The sequence below is a fragment of the Eumetopias jubatus genome, unplaced genomic scaffold (assembly GCF_037043125.1).
Source record: "Eumetopias jubatus isolate StellerSeaLion01/CBP00866 unplaced genomic scaffold, mEumJub1_p1.0 scaffold_7, whole genome shotgun sequence".
In the NCBI taxonomy this organism is placed as follows: Eukaryota; Metazoa; Chordata; class Mammalia; order Carnivora; family Otariidae; genus Eumetopias; species Eumetopias jubatus.
Genome location: NW_028274813.1, coordinates 100,831,248 through 100,851,761, shown reverse-complemented (window position 1 = coordinate 100,851,761; position 20,514 = coordinate 100,831,248). Strand labels below are relative to the sequence as shown.

Genomic DNA, 20,514 nt, shown 5'->3' with positions numbered 1-20,514 from the left:
ATTAAGAGTCCCTTATATCTTGTTTCTCCTCTCTCCTCTTTTTCTTTTCCCCCTTCCCATATGTTCATATGTTTTCTCTCTTAAATCCTCATATGAATAAATTCATATGGTATTTGTCTTTCTCTGACTGATTTTTTTCACTTAGCATAATACACTCTAGCTCCATCCATGATGCTGCAAATGGCAAGATTTCATTCTTTTTGGTGACTAAATAATATTCCATTGTGTGCGTGTGTGTGTGTGTGTGTGTGTGTACACACACACACACACCACCTCTTCTTTATCCATTCATCGGTCAATGGACATTTGGGCTCTCTCCATAGTTTTGGCTATTGTGGACATTGCTGCTATAAACATTGGGGTGCATGTGCCCCTTCAAATCTGTATTTTTGTATCCTTTGGTTAAATACCTAGTACTGCAATTGCTGGATCATAGGGTAGTTCTATTTTTAACTTTTTGAGGAACCTCCATACTGTTTTCCGGAGCAGCTGCACCAGTTTGCATTCCCACCAACCGTGTAAGAGGGTTCCCCTCTCTCTGCATCCCCACCAACACCTGTTGTTTCTTGTGTTGTTAATTTTAACCATTCTGACAGGTGTGAGATGATATCTCATTGTGGTTTTGATTTGTATTTCCCTGATGATGACTGATGTTGAGCATCTTTTCATGTGTCTGTTAGCCATCTGGATGTCTTTGGAAAAGTGTCTATTCATGTCTTCTGCCCATTTCATAATTGGATTATTTATTTTTTTGGGTGTTGAGTTTGGTAAGTTCTTTATAGATTTTGGATACTAATCCTTTATCAGATGTGTCATTTGCAAATATCTTCTCCCATTCCATACATTGCCTTTTAGTTTTGTTGATGGTTTCCTTTGCTCTGCAGAAGCTTTTTATCTTGATGAAGTCTCAGTAGTTCATTTTTGCTTTTGTTTCCCTTGTCTCCAGTGACATGTCTAATAAGAAGTTGCTATGGCCGAGGTCAATGACAAGTGTTCTTAGAAGAGGAGAAGGCACAGAAACAGAGAAGAAGGCCACGTGAAGATGGGGAAGGATCGGAGTGATGCAGCCACAAGGAACACTGACAGCCCCCAGAAGCTGGAAGGGACAAGGAAGGGTTTTTTCTTGGAGCTTCCAGAGGGAGCACAGCCTTGCTGATTTGTTGATTTCATACTTTTGGCCTCTAGAATTGTAAGAGAATACATTTCTGTTGTTTTAAATCATGAGGATTGTGGTAATTTGTTATGGCAGCCTTAGCAAATTAACACAGGGTACATGAACATAAACAGCATTTTTGAAAAATGTTTATTATGTTTTTATCCTTGATTTATAATTTGGATGGATATGGAATTCTAGTAGCAAAATAGTGACTTTATATTTCTTTCCTGATAGATTTATAAGTTGGCATTCCTCTATAAATAAGAGCTTTCCTTATCCCACCTTTTTTTTTTTTTTTCTTTTTTGGTCATAAAGCGCGCATGCACAAGCAGGGAGAGCGGCAGGCTGAGGGAGAAGCAGACTCTCCGCTGAGCAAGGAGCCCCATGCGGGACTTGATCCTGGAACCCTGGGATCATGACCTGAGCCAAAGGCAGATGCTTAACTGACTGAGCCACCCAGGCGTCCCCTTATCCCATCTTTTGTGTACTTTTTCAAACTACCAGTTTAGACAATTCAATGTAATGTAATCAATTCCTCTCATTCAGTGTGATGCTCAGATTACCCCAGTTTTAACCAGGAGAGGCTCCTTCTAATTGGCTTTGTGTCTTCTTCATAAGTTGTTTAGCACAAAGCTCACCATGTATTTTCTCTGCCCCATTTCTGGAACCAACCCTTTCTCCTAGGCGAACTCTCATTTATTGGAGAATGGTATTTAGAAACTAAGATCTGAGTGTTGAGTATAATGCCATTCTTATTTCTTATCCTTCATGTATGACCTTTTAAAATCTCTGGAATCTTTTAGGAATTTCTCTCTGTTTGCATCCAGTGTTCTGAAATTTCATGGTGACGTGCCTTGGGTTTGTTTGGTTGGTTGGTTGGTTCTATTTATTATGGCTTTTCAGTATAAAAACTCATGGCCATCCGTTCTAGAAAATGGTCTTCAGTTATTCCTTGATGATTTTCTTCCCTTAGTTTTGCCTATTTTTTCTTTCTAGAACTCCTATTATTTGGATGTTGGATTTTACAAATAGTTCTTTTTCCTTTTCTGGCCGAGTCTTCAAATACAAGACATTATTATATACTGATTGTATATAACAAGGCTCAAAGATATAACAGCTATACAGCTAGAGAAAGCCTAAACCATATAATGTAGAGGACTTGGGACCAGCCTGTGTCTCACCAAAGCAATGGTAGTATATGGAAAATATGGCATGATGGAAAAAGCAGTGATTTGAAAAGCAGAAAAAAATATATTCTAGCCTCAGGTCTGCCACTTGCTGGTCTAAGGGTTATGGTAGATTGCACAAGTGGTTGCCAACCATTCCTTCCATGTCAACACATGTCACTTCTGTGGAGGAAGTGGTGGAATCTATTTCCCCTTCTCTTGAATCTATGTTAAATGACTGGCTTTGACCAGTGCAATACAGAGGAAGCATTCTGGGCCTGGCAGCTTCCACTTCTATTCCTGAACACTATCAACCACCTTGCTGCAGAGAGGACCTTTTGGATCTTCCAGACTCTATTTGGGTCTCCGAGCCAATGCTAAATAAAACCAGAGATGAGCTGACCCAGTGAACTCTGCCCTTTGCAGAATCATGAACAAATGGTGGTGGTTGTTTTATGCCTGTAAGATGTGGAGGTAGTTTATTTCCTAATAATAGTAAGTGAAGCAAATTAGTACCCTGATGTGGAGTATTGCTATAACAAAAACCTAAAATATGTGACAGTGACCCTCACTGCCAGGCAGTAACCAGAGAGTAGACAGTTGGTGGAGGTTGAAAGGGTGGTGAGGAAATCGCAGTAGGAGGTTGAAGTGGCAGCCTAGGTTATGAATTGGGAGAATGTTTAACATTACCATTGCCTGTGGTCACATGAATGATAGATGATAGAAAATATGCCCAGTGAACTCTGAATCTAGCCAAGGAGATTGCTAGGCAGAATCCTGAAAATGCCAATGGTCTTCTTTTAGCTGCTTATGATAAAGTATAATAGAAAAATGCACTAAAGAAAGATGTTTGGTTTTCAAGCAGAATTGCTAGCCAGTAAAAGATGTGAGAAATGGCCTCAGGATAAAGATCAAATCATGTGGGGCTACAAAACCTTTTTTTATTTTTAAGATTCCACAGAGGGGCGCCAGGGTGGCTCAGTCAGATAAGAGTCAGACTCTTGATTTCTGTTTGGGTAGTGATCTTATGGGGTCCTGAGGTCCAGCCCAGCGTTGTTGGTCTCCACACTCAGTGGGGAGTCTGCTAGAGATTCTCTCTTTCCCTTTCCCTCTGCCCCTCCCCCCCACTTGTGAGCTCTCTCTCTCTCTCCATAAAATCAATAAATAAATCTTAAAAAAAAAATAGATTCTAGGGAGATTTAATATGGTATGTTGAAGACCATCTCAGGTCTTCTGGGAATCTTAAGTGCATTGCTCTAATCTGACAAGCACAAAGTAGAGAGGTCTGTTTTTAGGAAGAATAATACATGTGAATTTTGGAGCATGCAGTTAAACCTCATTAAGATTTACAGAAAACCCGTAATGTTTTTGAGAAAATGGTATTGGTTATAAATTTTTGGAGCATAGAATGAACTTCAGTAAGATTTATAGAAAATCCACTTAGTTTTAAAGATAATTGTATTTTTTTTTTAAATAATTGTGTTAATGAAAGAATTGCCAGCTTTTTTGGACACAAAAACAGGACAAAATGAGAAGTTTCTGGACCTTTGGGTTTCTATTGGTATGAAGCAGACTGAGAGAGCTAATCGGCTACAAATGTGGGCTATTCTTAAGGAAAAGGAGATATTTCGGACAGTGTAGTGAAGAGGTCAGTGTGTAAAGCCCAAAACTGATCAGACCGGAAGCAAGGATCAGCAAACCATGACCCATAATGCCAATCCAGCCTGTTGCTGTTTTTGTATAATCTACAAGCTAAGAGTCTTGGTAGGTTCAGCTTTTCTTCTTGAAAAGCCACACCATTACTACCCTGGTATAGAGATGAAGAACTTGAGGATGAGAGACCAAGGGACGGAGAGACCTAGCCTGCTCTCAGACATTCTAGCAGCCCAGCTGAGGCACTACACAAATGGGTTAAACCACTTTTGATCCTCCAACCCCATCTGAGCTGCCCCACCCAACATCATGTGGAACTGTCAGGCTGTCCCCACTGAATTCTGTCCAGATTGCAAAACCACAAGCAAATAAACGGTTATGTATATTTTAACCACTAAGTACTGGTAGTAACTTGTTACACTGCAACAAGTAACTTGAGTGCATTATTTAATCTCTGGACTGGGCAGAAGAATTTATTTGGGTTCCAGCTTCATCTATAAAAATTAAGGATCAGACAAGTTAGTCTGAAAACCTCAGTGTGCTCTAGCATTCTATTACTCTGCGAATGATTCTATTATTTAATTTTTGTGAGTGCCTATCATTGCTAGCTATTAGCAGTGTTCAGATATGGCAGACAAAGTGTGAATAAAATAGAGGCTTTAGAGGACAGTATGCACAATAGTAGACATAATCTGAGATCCATTGTAGTAAACATTCTCCCCAGCTATGGGGGAAAAAGAAGGGAAAAAGAGAATCTTTGCACAAAGAGATAAAAAAGTTCTTTTATACTGGCAGAATTGGCCCCACATTCCTCGGATAGCAAACCATGACTTCTAATAGCTTCATTTTTATAACATCAGTGTAAAGTTCTGGAGCTTGAAGCAAAACAGGCTGTTGCACAGATCTGTATGTCTGAATTTGCTAGAGTCCCAAGATAAACAAAAAAACATTCTTTTGGAGACTTGGTGGCTTTTATGCATTCCATAGGATTTGAATTAAATCTTATCTTCTGTAGAGGGCCCACCACACACAAGTAGGAGTAAGGGGCTGTGCACCCTGTCCTGAAAGGAATAGAAGGGAGGCAGAAGCCTGTCCACCATTAATAGTCAGCCTGTGTTCCCTTCTGTTCCAAAATGTTCAGAGGAGCAGGCAGATAAACACGATTTCTGCCTGTAAGTCTTTCAGCCTAAATTGAGCTATAAATGTAAACGAGGGGGCTCCTGGCTGGCTCAGTCAGTGGAACCAGCAACCCTTGATCTCAGGGTTGTGACTTTGAACCCATGTTGGGTGTAGATATTACTTAAAAATAAAATCTTTTTTAAAAATGTAAATCAGAAACTGTTGGTTTATTTTCTATGTGTACTTCTGATAGGGCCTATTAAGTATCATTACAAGTGAATGAACTGGGTAACCATGAGCTCAGGGCTGAGTGTCCAGAGGCCCCCCGCGCCCCCCCCCCCCACCCCGCCGCCTTTGTGGCTAGCTGGCTAGGTGACCATGAGCATGGCTACCAACGTCTTTTGGCTTTCCTTTAATTTTATGGTTCCCTGAAGTGAAATGATGATCAACTAGAAAGTAAAAATAGACCTCCAGATAGGTGGAAGAATAAAACACACAAGCAACAGGAGTAGGAGAAGAGCTCCGTGAAATGTGTGAAAGAATTCAAAGGTGCAGGGAGAGGTCTTCAGGATTCTTAGTCAAACATTCTTGCTAGTTTGAAGTGTGAGTACAGTATTTGAGCAGCCATACACAAAAACATGTTTGCTTACATGTTGCCACTGTGGTTCGTAGAAATAGAGAAGGGGAGAAAAGCGAGAAACTGAGCAAAACCGAGCAGAGGGAGCCAGCAAAGAGGCAGCAAAAGATCGGGAGTTATGAAAGAAGGAAGGGAGGTTAACTTCGCTGTTGGAACTCGAGGCTCGAAGCCACCGGCCCCACCCAGCCCGGATGGCCTGCCACGAGGACGCGCAGCGCTGCCAGGCGCACAGGGTGCTGAGCCCGGTTGTGGGAGGTGTGGAGAGAAGCTGAGAGGACCGCGCTCCGGAAGAATGGGCTCCTCCCGGGGCGGGAGGGGGGGTGGGATCTTGGAGCCTGGCTTTGGCCTCCCCACCTGTTCCTCATCCCAACCCTGGCTCCGGGCCTGGCTGCGCGCTGCGAGGCCCACGTGAGCCACTCTTTGAAGGGCAGGACCCGGCGGATCGCCCGCCCCACTCTCCTCGCAGGAACTGTTGGTTAGAGGTTAAGCTAATATGTTTGCAGACGGTAACTGGCAGCTGGAGCTGGATGCCAACGGCCCCCGCTCAGGGGAATCTCGATTTATGTTTCTTGGAACAATTAGTTCTTCCATTTCATTGACCCCTAAAAAAAAAAAAAAAAAGTAACTTAACCAAGCTCTGCGTCTATTAAAGTGTTGCTAATTTATCAACCTAAGTCAGGGCTGAGAACTTGACATGGCGCTAAAAAAGTAAAAGGAGCAAGGGTGGAAGAAACGAGGCCGCCGATGGGCCTCAAGGAACCTTGGCAGTGCTTTAATGGAAGGCAGGGCAGTGGGCGCGGGGGCCGCTCCCTCATGGCGCGGCTCGGGAACGTTCCAGGGCGAGGCCGCCCCCAGTAGGCGGGCGGCCGGGGTGAGTCACCCTGACTCGGGGTGGGAGCGGGCAGGGGGAGGCGGGGCGGGGCGGGCCTCCCTTGCACAGTGAGGATGTGGCGGCTATAAAAGCCCCACCCAGGGCAGCCAGCTCTGCTCTACAACTGGGGACGCTCGCAGCTCTCTGCGCCGGGCCCAGGTAAGCGGGGGTGCGCCCCGCCCTCCCGCTATGGCCCCGGGGCCGCCGCGCTAGCGGGGCGGGGAGCAGCGGGAAAAGAGGAAGACGGCCTTGCAAAGAGCCTTGGGCCACAGGAACCCGGGAGGCCGTCCAGGGAAGGGGGCTGGAAGGGCGGTCCACCCAAGGGGTTCTGCGGAGAGCAGCGTAGTAGTAGGGTGGTCTGGGTAGGAGTGAGGGGGACTGGTTGTATCCCGGCGTTGGGGTTGCAAGGCAGAGGAAGGGGGTCGGGCATCCCCCCCGAAGTGCTTCCAGGAAGCTCCGAGACGGGGGCGGGGGCGGGGGGGACGGAGGGAGGCCCCACATTCCAGACGTGTCGGCTGCCGCGGTGGACAGGGTGTGGCTGCTCGGGTAGCCTTGGGTCCCGGGCGGAGCAGTCTTGGGGGCATTTCCCTCCACGTTTAACAAAAGCTTAACGGCCATCTAGAAAGTAATCTCCCTCAGTTTTAAATTATTTGGGGGGGGGGAACCGCGCATTTGTGGAACTTGTACCGACCATCTGGAAGGAAGCGGTGGGGGGGGAGGGATGAGAGGTGGGAGTTTGTAGTAGCAACCTCTCTCCCCAATAAAACAAAACAAAAAAGGGGAAAAAAACCCTCAGCTCATTCTCCTTTGTCTAGATTATCTTCTAGGAGAACAACCTCTGATTTCAGGGTTATCTGGGGAGTTTGCCACTTGGTTGACCATTTTTGCGTCAGGAAGGAAGTGTCCCCCAAGTTTGGGGGGAAGGGGAGGAAGAGAATTGTCATTGACTTTACTCCCGGTGGTGATGCAGCAGTGAGTCAGGGACGAGGGTACAGAAAAGGGCGTGCCCCCCCCCCCCCCCCCCCCGTTGCTCCTAGAGCTCTGTGGCGGTCTCACCCTCTGGTGTGGAGGGCTGGATTCCGTCAACTGGCTGTTGAGAAGGTGGGAGGAGAAAATCAATTTCCTTATCTGCGAAAGTGGCTTAAGAATGCCAATTCTTACCTCCACCTACACAGTTATTATGGAAGACTTCAAAAAACATGTTCATTCAAAAATGAGTATGTAAAGCACACTGAAAACACTAGGTGCCGTACCAATGCAGATGGTCACTTTTATGTTAAGATTTGCCCTTTTTAAGCTGTGGGTGTTCTGAATCTGTAAAAGAGCGGGGGCCTCATGGGTGCACACTGGGTCTTTACCTAGAGCCTTAAGATCCTAGAGTCCAGGAGCCTGTTCCCTGAGCTCAGACTAACTCTACTGATGGATTCTGTCCAGAAATATGTGCTACTGTGCTGGTCTGGAGCTTGGTGGTTTGGAATGCAGAACGTACTTTCTCACTGAAACAATGTTATAAAGCTGTTTAGGTTCCCAGGTTAGCCCAGAAACCCCTGCTTAACGTGCCCCCTACTTAACGTGCACTGTATCTAAGTACTGTATTGATAGTACGTGCTTAATTTGGTGGTGGGGGGTGGGTAAAAGTGAGGAGGAAAGGTGGGAGGATAAAGGATGAGGGTATGTGGGTAGGAAGAATAAATCATTGAAATATTATTCTGGAACTTTCCTTGGTTTTAAGAATGACCCTGATTATTTTAATTGGAAAATTGTATCTTTGTTCCTCCCCCCACTTTGTTTTTTCCACCTTCCTCCTGTGTCCTAAGCATCGCTCTTCTCTGACATATTATAAAAGCCATTAGGCTTATCCATTTCTGCTGCTGTCCCTCCTTCCTATTTCAGTGTACTTACTCCCAGCTGGAGACTAGGAAATCAAATCAATATCCATTAAGTTAGGTACGGTTGGTGGTCCTGAAATCCTCAGCAGCACAGAAGAGTTGTATTATTTAAAAACCAAGAAAACCTTGTTAACCTAAACAGATCTGTGCTTTATGAAATTAGAGGCCATGGAATTAAGGAGCCACATAATTATAACATTCAGGCATTGTGAAGGATCTCCGATGAGGCCAGCTTCAGAGGCAAACTCCGGGGAGGAGTCCGCTGGCCAGTGTTGTTAAGACATTCCTGCTTAGCACTTCCCTCCCTTCTTCCAAGTCTGTCGATTATCTAAAAACTTCAAGGGTTTCTCCGAAAGTGTATTGTCACATCTGTAGTGCGAGGGTGTGACCATCGATGTGCATTTCTTTAGTTAAGAGTTCCCGATTTGGAGACCTGGATTTTGTAATTTCCTGCAGTGCCAAGTGGACTGCCTATGGCAAATGCCCAGGAAATCCTGCTTACTCACTGGCTTTGATTAGGTGCTTGTTCTTGGATTGTGTCTCAGTATTTTAACATCTTGTGTCTCTGAGCTATTAAAGTACTGTATTGATTGACATTAGGCTGGATGTCACGGCCATTAGTGTCCTGACTAATGTCTGACTTAAGTAGTTTTCCTGGCCAGGTAGGTATCCTTCTATAATTGCTATTGATTTTAGGGGCTCTAGGCTCATCCTGCACCGTTGGGCCTGGGATCTTGCACTGACACACTCATGAGCCTCGTGCAGGGCTGTGTGGCCTGCTGAGGCATTTTTTTGTTAATGGAGAGTGGCCCTGTCTCAAGGAGTCCGTCTCTACTGGGCTGCTTTGAACATCTATTCATTCCACAATATTTATTAAGCATCTATCCTGTTCTACTCGCAGATAGAGGTACTGGGTATGCAAAAGTGAACAAAACAGACTGAAAAACAAAACAAAACAAAACAAAACCAAAAACCTGCTCTTTAGACTTGAAGTCTGGTGAGGAGAGAAAAAAATAGAGCAAATAAGTGAATCGTATAGACAGTAATTGGATTCTGAACCTTACATTTTCCCAAATTAATATTTTAGTTTCCAAACTTGGCAGGGGCTCATTTCCCCTTTAACCTAGCTGTTCCACAAATCTGAATGTCGTATTTAGCCTGCCTTGTGGTAGGGTTTTTTAAAGTTACTGTGACTTAACCTGCCTTCCGGATTTTATTGTGAGAATTAAATAGAAATGGAATGCTCCTTTTTTTTTTTTTTTTTTTTTGCACAGGGGAATCTACCTCCCTCATTTTCCCTGGTGCCACACCCTATTTTAGTCAGAGGCTACATCAGGAAATTCCAGTTCTTTTAAAAAAAATTCTTTCCTCCCCTTTTCTTTCTGTTGCCAGAGGCAGGCTCTGTCTACTTTGTTGGGAAGCAGGTCAGCAGTAGGGGTCAGGAGATGCCCAGGCTTGTTTTGGGTGGATCCAAACCGAGAGTACCTCTGAGTCTCCCTTCTAGGGTACACCCTGAAGCTTGAAGACGTCTGCGCTCAGTCTTGTCAGAGAGAAGTCAGTACATCCAAGTAGTCTGAGTTCTAATCCCAGGTTCGGTGTGTAAAGTTCTGAATCAGGGGAGTGGCTGTGACCTGGGGTCCTTGCTCTTTGTCTCCCTGCCACACCCAGTGTACACACTCATAGCTCAGAGGAAATCAGAGTCCCAAGGTCACTTGCAAGTTCTTCCTCCTTTCTGCTCCTTCCTTGCATTCCAAGTGCCCTAGAAGATGTAGGTTACATTTGCATGTTATCCAGGGCACAGAGCTAGGACCCAGGCAGCCCTGGCAGTACAGAGGTGGGGTGCTGGGGTAGGAGTGGGCTGTCTATCACGATGAGGAAGAGGCTGCCCGTGAAGTGACCTGCCAGGCTTTGTGAAGATGTGCAAGGAAGCTGGCAGCTTAAGCATCCAGCCCAGATTGTATGGAACTGGAACTGCATTTAGGATGTTCAGTCTGAGGGAGAGAAAGAAAATGGAGCAAGAGTGCATTGAAAAAGAAGCCATAATGATATGGAAAGACCACGTGTGTGTAAACCGTCCATATATGCGATTGAGCGCCTACTGTTTGGTAGGCACCGCGCTCAGACCTATAAGGAAACAGAAGTGAATGTGACAGAAACCCTATGGGCAGATAAAATGGAAGACCACCTCTATATACTCATTTTTGCTATTTCACAGACACACCGAGACAGGAGCACAGAGCAGGGAGAGGTGCAGGAGAAAAAGTACAGTATTTTTTGTATCCTGAAGTCTCATGAGGGACGTCAGCTGATCAAGATTGCGTGTTTCCAGGGAACCTGGGCCTAGAGGCGGTAGAACTGTGCTGAGTGTATTTAGAGAGGAATGACTGCCCAGTGTCACTGCAGTGTGTGTGTGTGTGTGTGTGTGTGTGTGTGTACACGCACACGCGCGGCTGTGTAGGAGATATTTATGGAAAGGGAGGTAAAGTCCAAAGTGTGGGAGATCTTGAAGGCTAAGTTTAGGCTTTTTCTTTTCTTCTTTTTTTTTAAATTTTATTTTTTTAAAGATTTTATTTATTTGATGGAGAGAGCATAAGCATGGGGAGTGGCAGGCAGAGAGAGAGGGAGAAGCAGGCTCCCAGCCAAGCAGGGAGCCTTGACATGGGGCTCGATCCCAGGACCCCAAGATCATGACCTGAGCCGAAGGCAGAGGCTTAACTGACTGAGCCACCCAGGCTCCCCGTTCAGGCTTTTTCTGTAGGCACCAGGTCTCCATTAGAAACACAGTAAGTGGGCCATAAAACGTTGACATTGCGCTGTAGCTGTAAAAGACCTTGATTTCCCAACCCTAAAAGTGTCCCATGCCAGCTGACTTCATTCTTCCTGCCAGTCTCTCCACCCACTCCAAACCCATGACCAGGAACTGACAAGAGAAACTCTGAGAACAAGAGGCTGCCATGTAAGTCTATAGGCAGCAAACAAATACACATTGATTCAGATCAGGTAGCAAAAGGTATAAGCCAGGGCAAGTGCTATTTTGTCAGTCCTGTTCAGTTCGATCGAGGCCACTGGGCACAATTCCAGGCTTTCTGCAGGATGACTTGGCCTTGTGACTCAGGCATTGATCAAGACCATAAAGTCAAGGAGAAAAGGATGTGTTTTCAGGAAAGTTCTGTTGAATAAAAAATGCTTTGGGGGGTGAGGAGTAGACGGAGCACAATATGGATTCAACTACCAATCCCACTCCTGCAACCTCCCCCCCGCCCCCTTTTGGTTTAAAATTCCAGACTGGTCCTTTAGACCAGGAACTCTGCACAGGGAAGGTTTTGGTGGGGAAACCCAACCCTCTGCACTGCCACCCCCACACATTTTCACTTTAAAAATCCTTGTTTGTATCATCCGGTTCCTGATTGATTCAGCATGGTTGCTAGGGCTGTGTTTTGTGGTAACATACCAACACCGCGTTTAAACTGTAAAGTGGGTGTGTCCACGAAACTGCTGGATTGTGCCCAGATTTCAGATTGGGCTGTGCAGACCAGCCCTGTCTCAACATGTTTTTGTTTGTTTGTTTGTGCGAATTAGTATTTGGGTTCTCTGGAGCTGGTTCTTAATTCATTTCAGTAGAAGCTTGTTTTTGCTGTTTGCAAAGTGTTGACTTGTGGGTTTGCTTTGTCTCAACTCTTTAGCAAATTTTGTTTTACTTTCCTTTTTCGGGAAGAAGTTAAATCTGTTTCACTTGTACTGTTTTTATTACCGTGTGTTTGAAGTGAAACAATAAAAGACAAAAAAAAATAGGTAGAGTTTAAAAAAAGGACAAACTTTTAAGTATCTTTTAAAGACAGTCCTACGTTAAATGTAAATGTTTTTCAACGGCTGCACAGATTTCATTAATGTCTAGCTTTGTACTCCAAGGGCTTTTCCAGTCAGGTGGCTAACAGTCTTCATTCATTAATATTTTCAAGGCCAGAGGAGAAAACTGTTGCCTTCATGGCGGTGGCAGCGGGGCGGGGGGGTGGGTGGCTTCGAGGAACGAGTGAGTCCATTCTCACCCCAGTGGTGAATTATTTCAAACCAGTTTGAAGTGGGTATGATTCTTTTACTAAGTGTCTCTGTACCTCTCTAGTTGTTTTTTTTTTTTTTTTTTTTTAGGTTTATGTATTTTTTGAGAGAGAGAGAGAGGGGAAGGAATCTCCCCACTGAGCTGGGAGCCAGATGTGGGGCTTGATCCCAAGACCCCGAGATCATGACTTAAGTGGAAGGCAGATGCTTAACTGACTGAGCCACCCAGGTGCCCCGCTAGTTATTTTCATAAAGGAAAAAAAAATGCCCAATAAAGGGCCGTTTTAATGATCTTGTCTAGTCAGCCAGCCCTTCCCTGGGAATGGAAGGTACTGGTGTGTGCAGATACTACTCATCAACAGATTGAATTTGCTGACTTTTTCCCCTTCTTTTTTTTTTTACAAGTTGAAACCAGTTGGAGATCTGGGTGAGGTCGAAGTGCTGGAAAGAGTGATGCAGACTGCCATTTTCATGTTCTGTAAGAAGTCTGCCAGGAAAGGAGTGGTTGTTCTGTTCTTAACACACTTAAGAATTTTACACTGTGATGAGGAATCAGTGGGGGTGGAATTGTCACATGGCTCATAGACCTCATTTTATTCTCAAAGCACTGGGTAAATTAAGGCAGAGCTCCTGCTTTCAGTAAGAAAATTCAGCCTCCAGAGCAAATGTGGTGAACAGATGAGATGAGTATCGGGGAACAAATCACTTTGACTTTCAGGCTCGCTTCTATTTCCACAGCCACGCTTAAATTTGCACCACTCAGAAACCAGTATTTTAGGCCCCCCACAGGGCACTATAGTAGACATGGCTTGTTTTAAACTTGTCCTCTTGGTTCTCCCAACACCCAGGGACGGACATTCTCCTCCATTCTTTCTCCCCAGCCTTTCCCCCGTGTTTGTCTGGCTGGAAGCTTCCAGGGTAATGGCCCTTCTCAAACCTGTCAGTGCCTCACCGTTAATCTCTTAGCTGATCTCACTCCTATTACTTTTATCTTTCTCTCTGAGTCTTCATCTTTTGGAATGGAGAACCATTGTGAAAGCCACCAGGGTGAAGACCAAAGAGTCAAGATGACCCAGATTCTGGCCCTGCCTGGATTCTCATTAGCTGAGTAATCTGGGCTATCGCCTCAAGTGTCTCACTGGGGCAAGACGAGAAGAGAGCTGGAGAGCCCTGTGGGAGGGTGTGCCTGCAAGCCAAGAGTGTGTGCTTGTCAGGGGTTTGTTGATTGATTATTCGAAGGTTACCAGTGTTTATAACCAGCAGTAGCCCTACCAAGACTTTCTTTTCCTGCCTTCAAGGGTAGCACTGCACTGACGTGTTCTCATTAGTCAAACGTACTATGTTAAGCTGATGTTTTAACAAATGTTATGAGTGGCAAAGCCGACTGTTTCTTCTAGAGGCTAACCAGTCCTCCACAAAATGACTGCATTGCCAGGGGATCAGATGTAGGGAAGACACGAGGGCCATGTTTTATTTGGAAGGTGAAAGTTGTTTGGGGATCAGATGTAGTGAAGACACGAGGGCCGTATTTTATTTGGAAGGTGAAAGTTGTTTGCCATTAAGCTTGCATAAAATAGGAAATATTTATTGGATACAAAACAGCTTGCACAGAGTTATAGTAAGCTTCATGGAGATTCTTTTGTGGTTATTGTGACATTTTTGCTTTTTCTGCAGAATGGTTATAAATAATACAAGTGTAAATGTTAATTATGCCAAATACCAACTTGATTCTGAAAGTTTACTTAGCCCCTGGAGTGTGCAGAGGCCCTCTTAAATTTGTGGGGGACCAGGACGCTGTGAGGGAGATGAGGTAAAAGATATCCCCTGCTGCTTTGAATTGTACTTAGGCACTTGCCATTTGGATACTGGGTACATGGGGGAACTCAGTACGGTGTGCTCAGCAAAGAAGTCTGCTGCCGCCAGAAAGTGCTTTTGGCATTGGAAGGTGGGAGAGAGCCTATGGGATGGCAGCTACAGCCAGCCCATGAGCAGAGGCCAGAGCAGTGGTGATTTCAGGAATGGGCACGGCCTCCATAAGGAAAAGGAGAGGTGAAGGTAAGGCGATGGGGGGAGGCAGGGGTCAGGGCGCTGTGGATGAAAGGAGTACAGCGTTTGGGGAGAAGCAAGTAACTGTTAGGCTCAAGTCCACTTTTGCTGGGGGAGTAGATAGAAGGCGCTGAGGCTGGGTTTCTGTGCCAATCTTTGAGGGCTGGCCTTAGCTGGAATAAAAGAAGGCTACTGAAGGATGGGTTTTGAACTATTTCGACGAGATGATGTGTAGGAATTTAATTGATAGTAGCATGTGGGGTTGAGTGATGAAAGAACAGGACAACTGTGGACAATAAGACGGAAAGAAAGATTTGTGGGGCCTTTAAAAACCCCGATTTTCTGTCTCTCCTCAGTGTGTTGCAGCTGTGGGAGAAGAATTAACAGGAATGGAGAGTGTATATCAGATTGTCTTTGCTTGTACAGTGACGAGGGTCCCATGTGAGACAAGCTTCGGCAGCTGTCTGCAAAACCAGTGCTCAGGGCTGGAAAGGCAGCTTGGAAGAACTGTACAACAAAAACTTACTGTGCCTCTGTGGTCGAGATTCCCTAAACAGCAGAACCCGTGTTGAGGCACCTGATTGAAGAATGAAGTGGACTTTTAATCCACATTTCTTTGTGAGCAGAAACAATTCTGTTTGCAAGTCTGACTTACCGATCCTCTCTTTGGGGTTTTGCTTTTTTGTGGCATTTTTATTTCTTAGCCATTTACAGTGGGGACTAGAATTCTGTAAGGCAGATGACAACAGTTTACCCCTCACTGCAGACCTGCTGCAGTTCTGACGAGGCTCAGGGGTGATGGTCAAGGTCAGGATTGGGTGGGTGGTGTGCTATGGAATTCATCTCCGCTTTGGTGATTCTCAGGCTGATGGATACTGATGAGACCCTCTGGAATATTTCTTGGCCCAAGTAGGAGATGTGTGTATATATATATATATATATATATATATATATATATATATATATATATTTTAAAGATTTTATTTATTCATTTGAGACACAGAGAGAGAGAGAGAGAGAGAGAGCACGAGCAGGGAGAGAAAGAGGGAGAGGGCGAAGCAGGCTCCCCGCCGAGCCAGGAGCCCGACGTGGGGCTCGATCCCAGGACCCTGGGATCACGACCTGAGCCGAAGGCAGACGCCCGACCATCTGAGCCACCCAGGCGCCCCAGAAGTAGGATATTTCTTGCTCGATCAAGACAGACTCAAACTTGTCTGTCCTGACGAGAAATACATGACCCGGCTACTGCAGATGTTTTTGGTCTAGGATTGGATCGTGGCACCCTGGGAGCCTCTCGACCAGCACTGCCCAACAGAAATAGAATGTGAACTGCATATGCAATTGTAAATTTTCTAGCAGCCACATTAAAAAAGGGAAAAGAAACAGGTGAAATTAAATTTAAATAATTTATTTTGTTTAACCCAACATGTCATAAATACAATAGATAATCAATATAAAAAACGGAGAAATTCTATAGTCTTTTGCTCATGCTAAATCTTCAGAATCCAGTGTGTAGTTTCCACGTACAGCACATCTCGGTTTGGACAAGACACTTTCCAAATGCTTGATAGCCACGTGTGGCTGGTAGCTGCTGTATTGGACAGCCCAGTTACAGAGATGCATGGCCTCCCACACCAGAGTGGTATATTGGCTACAACCGAGGAACCTGTATTGATAGATTGCTGTCATTCAGAGCCCATAGCTCACATTAGGGTTCACTCTTAGTGCGGTACATTCTATGGGTTTTGGCCAATGTATAATGGCATGTATCCACCGTTATAGTATCATGCAGAGTAGTTTCACAGCCCTAAAACTCCTCTGTGCTCCACCTCTTCATCCCTTCCTCCTTTCCCTCTAATTCCTGGCAACCACTGATCCTTCTACTGTCTCCATGGTCTAGCCTTACCCAGAATGTCATATAGTTGGAATCATACTATGTATGTGGTATGTAACCCTTCAGACTGGCTTCTTTCACTTAGTAATATGCCTGTAAGATTCCTCCATGTCCGTTCATGGCTTGATAGCTCATTTCTTTTCAGTTCTGAATGATATTCCATTGTCTGGATGTAGCACAGTTGTATTTATAGAGCAAGACCTTTTACAGTCAGGATTACATCCCAGCCACGGGACATATTCGGGGGTGGGGGTGTCTGAGAGCTGTGGGAGTGTGGGGTAATTGGAATAGCTTTGATTTTCTTTTTGCCATGCTTAAAACTATACTGTAATCACGAAGAGCGAGGGGTGGTCTAGGAGAGAGCTCAGGATGAAAATCTTGCAGAAGGATCTCCATAAACACAAATAAAGGCAAATCTTCTTACATTCCCCCACCTCCACCCGACACAGAGCCTAGAATCTGCTTAGTCCACAGTGTTCTGATAAGTTAGCAAATGTCTGTGTTAAATACTTCCTCCAAGCCAGTTTTATGAAAATATTTAGACCATGCAAACTGTTGGGAAAATGGAAAGCTGGATTTGCATGGGCATAATTTCTTTGATCAAAGAATATTAAGCAAAGAGACCAAAGCAGGAGTTACTTCAAATCAGATGTCGATCCTGCTGTTTCAGATTACAGCTCTGCTCTATTTTCCTTCTTTTGGGGATGATGCTGCTGAATGACCCATCTTGTCTCAGTTGAAATGAATTTCCTGCTACTTGGGCACTCTTCATTGGCCGAGATTGGTATATCAATTCCAAGAACTTGTGATTGCAAAGCTGGAAAGCCAATTCATCAGCCTAGTGTCACTGCCCGATTAAGTGTATTAACTGGAAGACGACTTCATCTCATCCCTTTTGAATCTTAAATACAAGGGATCAGTCTTTTCTGGAATGAGTTAATGTCAGAAAATCTGTTCATGGTCTTTTTCATAAACAGTTGCATATCTTGTAAGCATTGGTGAGCTAAGAAAATCATGGATAGTAATAAAGGTTCTGTTTAGGAATGGGCCAGTGTGCAAATGCTATTGATTTCAGGTCCTTTTCAATGGGGTAAATTACTGGTGAGAAACACAGAAGCAGTGGCTTCTGTTGGACAAGCTTATCACTTTTCATGAGAAATGGAAGATTCAGTCTTATCCTGTTCGAACAAGTTGCATGAGCCTTGGGGAGCATTTTGTTTTTGTATTCACAAATCAGTCTCCCAGCATTCTCTTTACACAGAGCATGAAAAGACTAGCTACTTCTTCGTCTTTTTTTTTTTTTTTTAAGATTTTATTTATTTATTTGAGAGAGAGCGAGAGCATGAGGGGGCAGGCAGAGGGAGAGGCAGGAGCAGACTCCCTGCTGAGCAGGGAGCTCAGTGCAGGACTTGATCCCAGGACCCCCAGGATCATGACCTGAGCCGAAGGCCAGATGCTTAACCAACTGAGTCACCCAGGCGCGCCCCGACTGGCTCCTTCTGTAGTCCATCCGAAACCTAAAAACCATCTCCCAGCTTTAATTTGCCCAATCATAAGATAGGAATTGCATCTATTTGCAAAAATTACTCTACTATCCTTAGATGAAATGGTCCAAGAAATAGAGATTAGTATAATGGATCACTGCGCTTCAGGGGAAAGGAAAGCCTCTTCATAAATACTTTTTGTTGTACTTTTTCCCCCCAGCTTCCTTCAAAATGTCTACTGTTCACGAAATTCTCTGCAAGCTCAGCTTGGAGGGTGATGTGAGTATATCATTTTCACTTTGTGTAATTTTTGCAAATTAGACATCTTTGGATAACTGTGCTACTCTCTTTCCTTGTACGTCTAAGGACAACACGGACAAATTTGGACGATCATTCCCCACTCTTTGTTCCACTTTTCTTCCCCATTACTTGTACTGTTCCCAGTAGTAGTTCAATTTGACAGAAATGTTATGGCACTAGAAACTTCTTTAGCATCACATTAAAATTGGACAGGCATTAGTGACACTGGGGTGGCTGGAGCTTTATTCTGTTATATACTTAGTGTGTCAGTGGTAGTAATTGTCATGATGATACTTGAGTTTTAATGTCATACCCTGGCATTTTATTAATGATTGGCATAAGCTACAGCCCTATCAAAAATGATCCTTGCATTTTGGACTTCTTACAGTGTCCTAGACAAGGACTTACATGTTTGTTGTTGTTGTTGTTTTAATTTCTTTTCTCCAGAAGAACTAGAATATGTGTGTGTGTGTGTGTTGTGTGTTTTTGTTTTGTTTTGTTTTTAGCTAAATAAGAAAATATTCTAATTCATCATGTTTCCTTTTTTTGCTTTGGCTATCAGGGAGCTCAGAATTGTATCTAATTGTCTTTCACAGGAAATAAGTGAACCTGGAAATTCTGATGCATCTGCTTTGTTTTACAGTTAAAAATTTTTTAAACTGTATGAAATTATAAGTTGCAAATACTTCTAAAATCAAGTAGAATATAAATTATGAATATGTAAAAATATCTAATAGTACCATACATCTTTCCGGTCATCTTGGCAAAAATGGCTTTTACAAAAACTCAGCAGTAGCACTGGTTTGTGATAGGCATATCTTGCAGATACTGCAAAATATGCTCTTACGGGGGAAACTGAAATACACAGAAGCACTCAAAAGTCACTTGACAGCAGTTTGGATTAGGTGGTACAGAACCCTCTGTTATCTCTGGTGCTTGCCATCAAATGTTCAGGTAGATTGCGTATATGCGAACACAGGTTGTATGGACTATAGAGACTGTATATTTTTAATCTTTCCTCATGGAACTTGTGCACACTGTTGTTGGCAACACTTAGGAGCTGCATGTTGAGGTCCAGACAAGTCCAAGAGCTAAATAATTCTTTTTTTTTTTTTTTTTTTAAGATTTTTATCCATTCATTTGACAGACAGCGAGAGAGGGAACACAAGCAGGGGGAGTGGGAGAGGGAGAAGCAGGCTTCCCGCCGAGCAGGGAGCCTGGTGCAGGGCTCGATCCCAGGACCCTGGGATCATGACCTGAGGTGAAGGCAGACGCTTAACGACTGAGCCACCCAGGCGCCCCAATAATTTTTTTTTCTTAATGGATCTGATGATTAGATTGTTTTTAGTATCAGATTTCAGAAAAGGGCTTTTCGTGTAGCCTTTGAAGTTACTTTAGTATAATGCATCTCTCTGTTTGGAGAGATGGGACTGCAATAGAAAATGTCATACTTTCCCCCATATTTTGGAGGAAGAAAAAAAACACTTTTCCACAATAATTTGATTTTCAGACAAGTGGATTCTATAGATAATAGGTTAAATTATCCATTCAGTTTTGTTTCTAGAAGTTTTATAAAAGGTATGCAAAACTTTCCCTACTCACTGTTGTTTTTGGAATAAAACGACATAGCGTCTAGGAAATGAAGCCGTATATGTGATATGGCTCAATGACCAGACTGCCTGCCTTTGTAAATAATTGATGGCATTGTTAATAAATAGGGAAATGTTTTTCTTAGATTTCCATCCACAATTTTGTAGCCACCATAACAAATACAGCATTTCAGAATAACCCTTTGTCCTTACCTTTGCCTAAATGTATGTTCCATTTCCATTGGTGTAATCTTACTGGAAAGTTCAGTAAAATTAGATGGAAAATACTTTAGTAATCCACTGTGCTTCAGAGTTATAAATGTTAACTGGATTCACTATTTGGCCAAGATGGTCCCAAGTGCATTTTGAAATACTCTGTCTAGTCCTGAACTTAGATTTCTGGTTTGCCCTGGGAAACATTTGAGAGGATGTCATCTTAGTTACTTACATATGATCGCACTCCTAATAAAACCAAATGAAATGGGTGCTGGGATGTCTCATAATGTGTTGCCTGTGGGTGGAGAGGTAAGTCAGGGCACCTCAGACTCTGACTCTCCCCAGAAACTGAGCTAAGGCAAAAATCATCACATTACGATGGGCATTATGTACTCGGGGGAGGTCGTGGATGGACGAATCTTGGTGTTGGAGGTGGAT

General features: G+C 44.0%; 1 protein-coding gene across 1 annotated transcript in view; it reads left to right on the top strand.

Moving 5' to 3' along the window:
- The first annotated feature begins 6,662 nt into the window (after nucleotides 1–6,662).
- The window catches only part of ANXA2 (annexin A2), a 44,828-nt gene continuing 30,976 nt past the window's right edge, over nucleotides 6,663–20,514 (top strand). Inside the window, exons 1-2 of the mRNA XM_028100021.2 lie at nucleotides 6,663–6,761; nucleotides 18,192–18,250. Coding sequence (XP_027955822.1) covers nucleotides 18,203–18,250 — 48 coding nt within the window. The 5' untranslated portion in view covers nucleotides 6,663–6,761; nucleotides 18,192–18,202. The remainder of the gene's footprint in view (nucleotides 6,762–18,191; nucleotides 18,251–20,514) is intronic.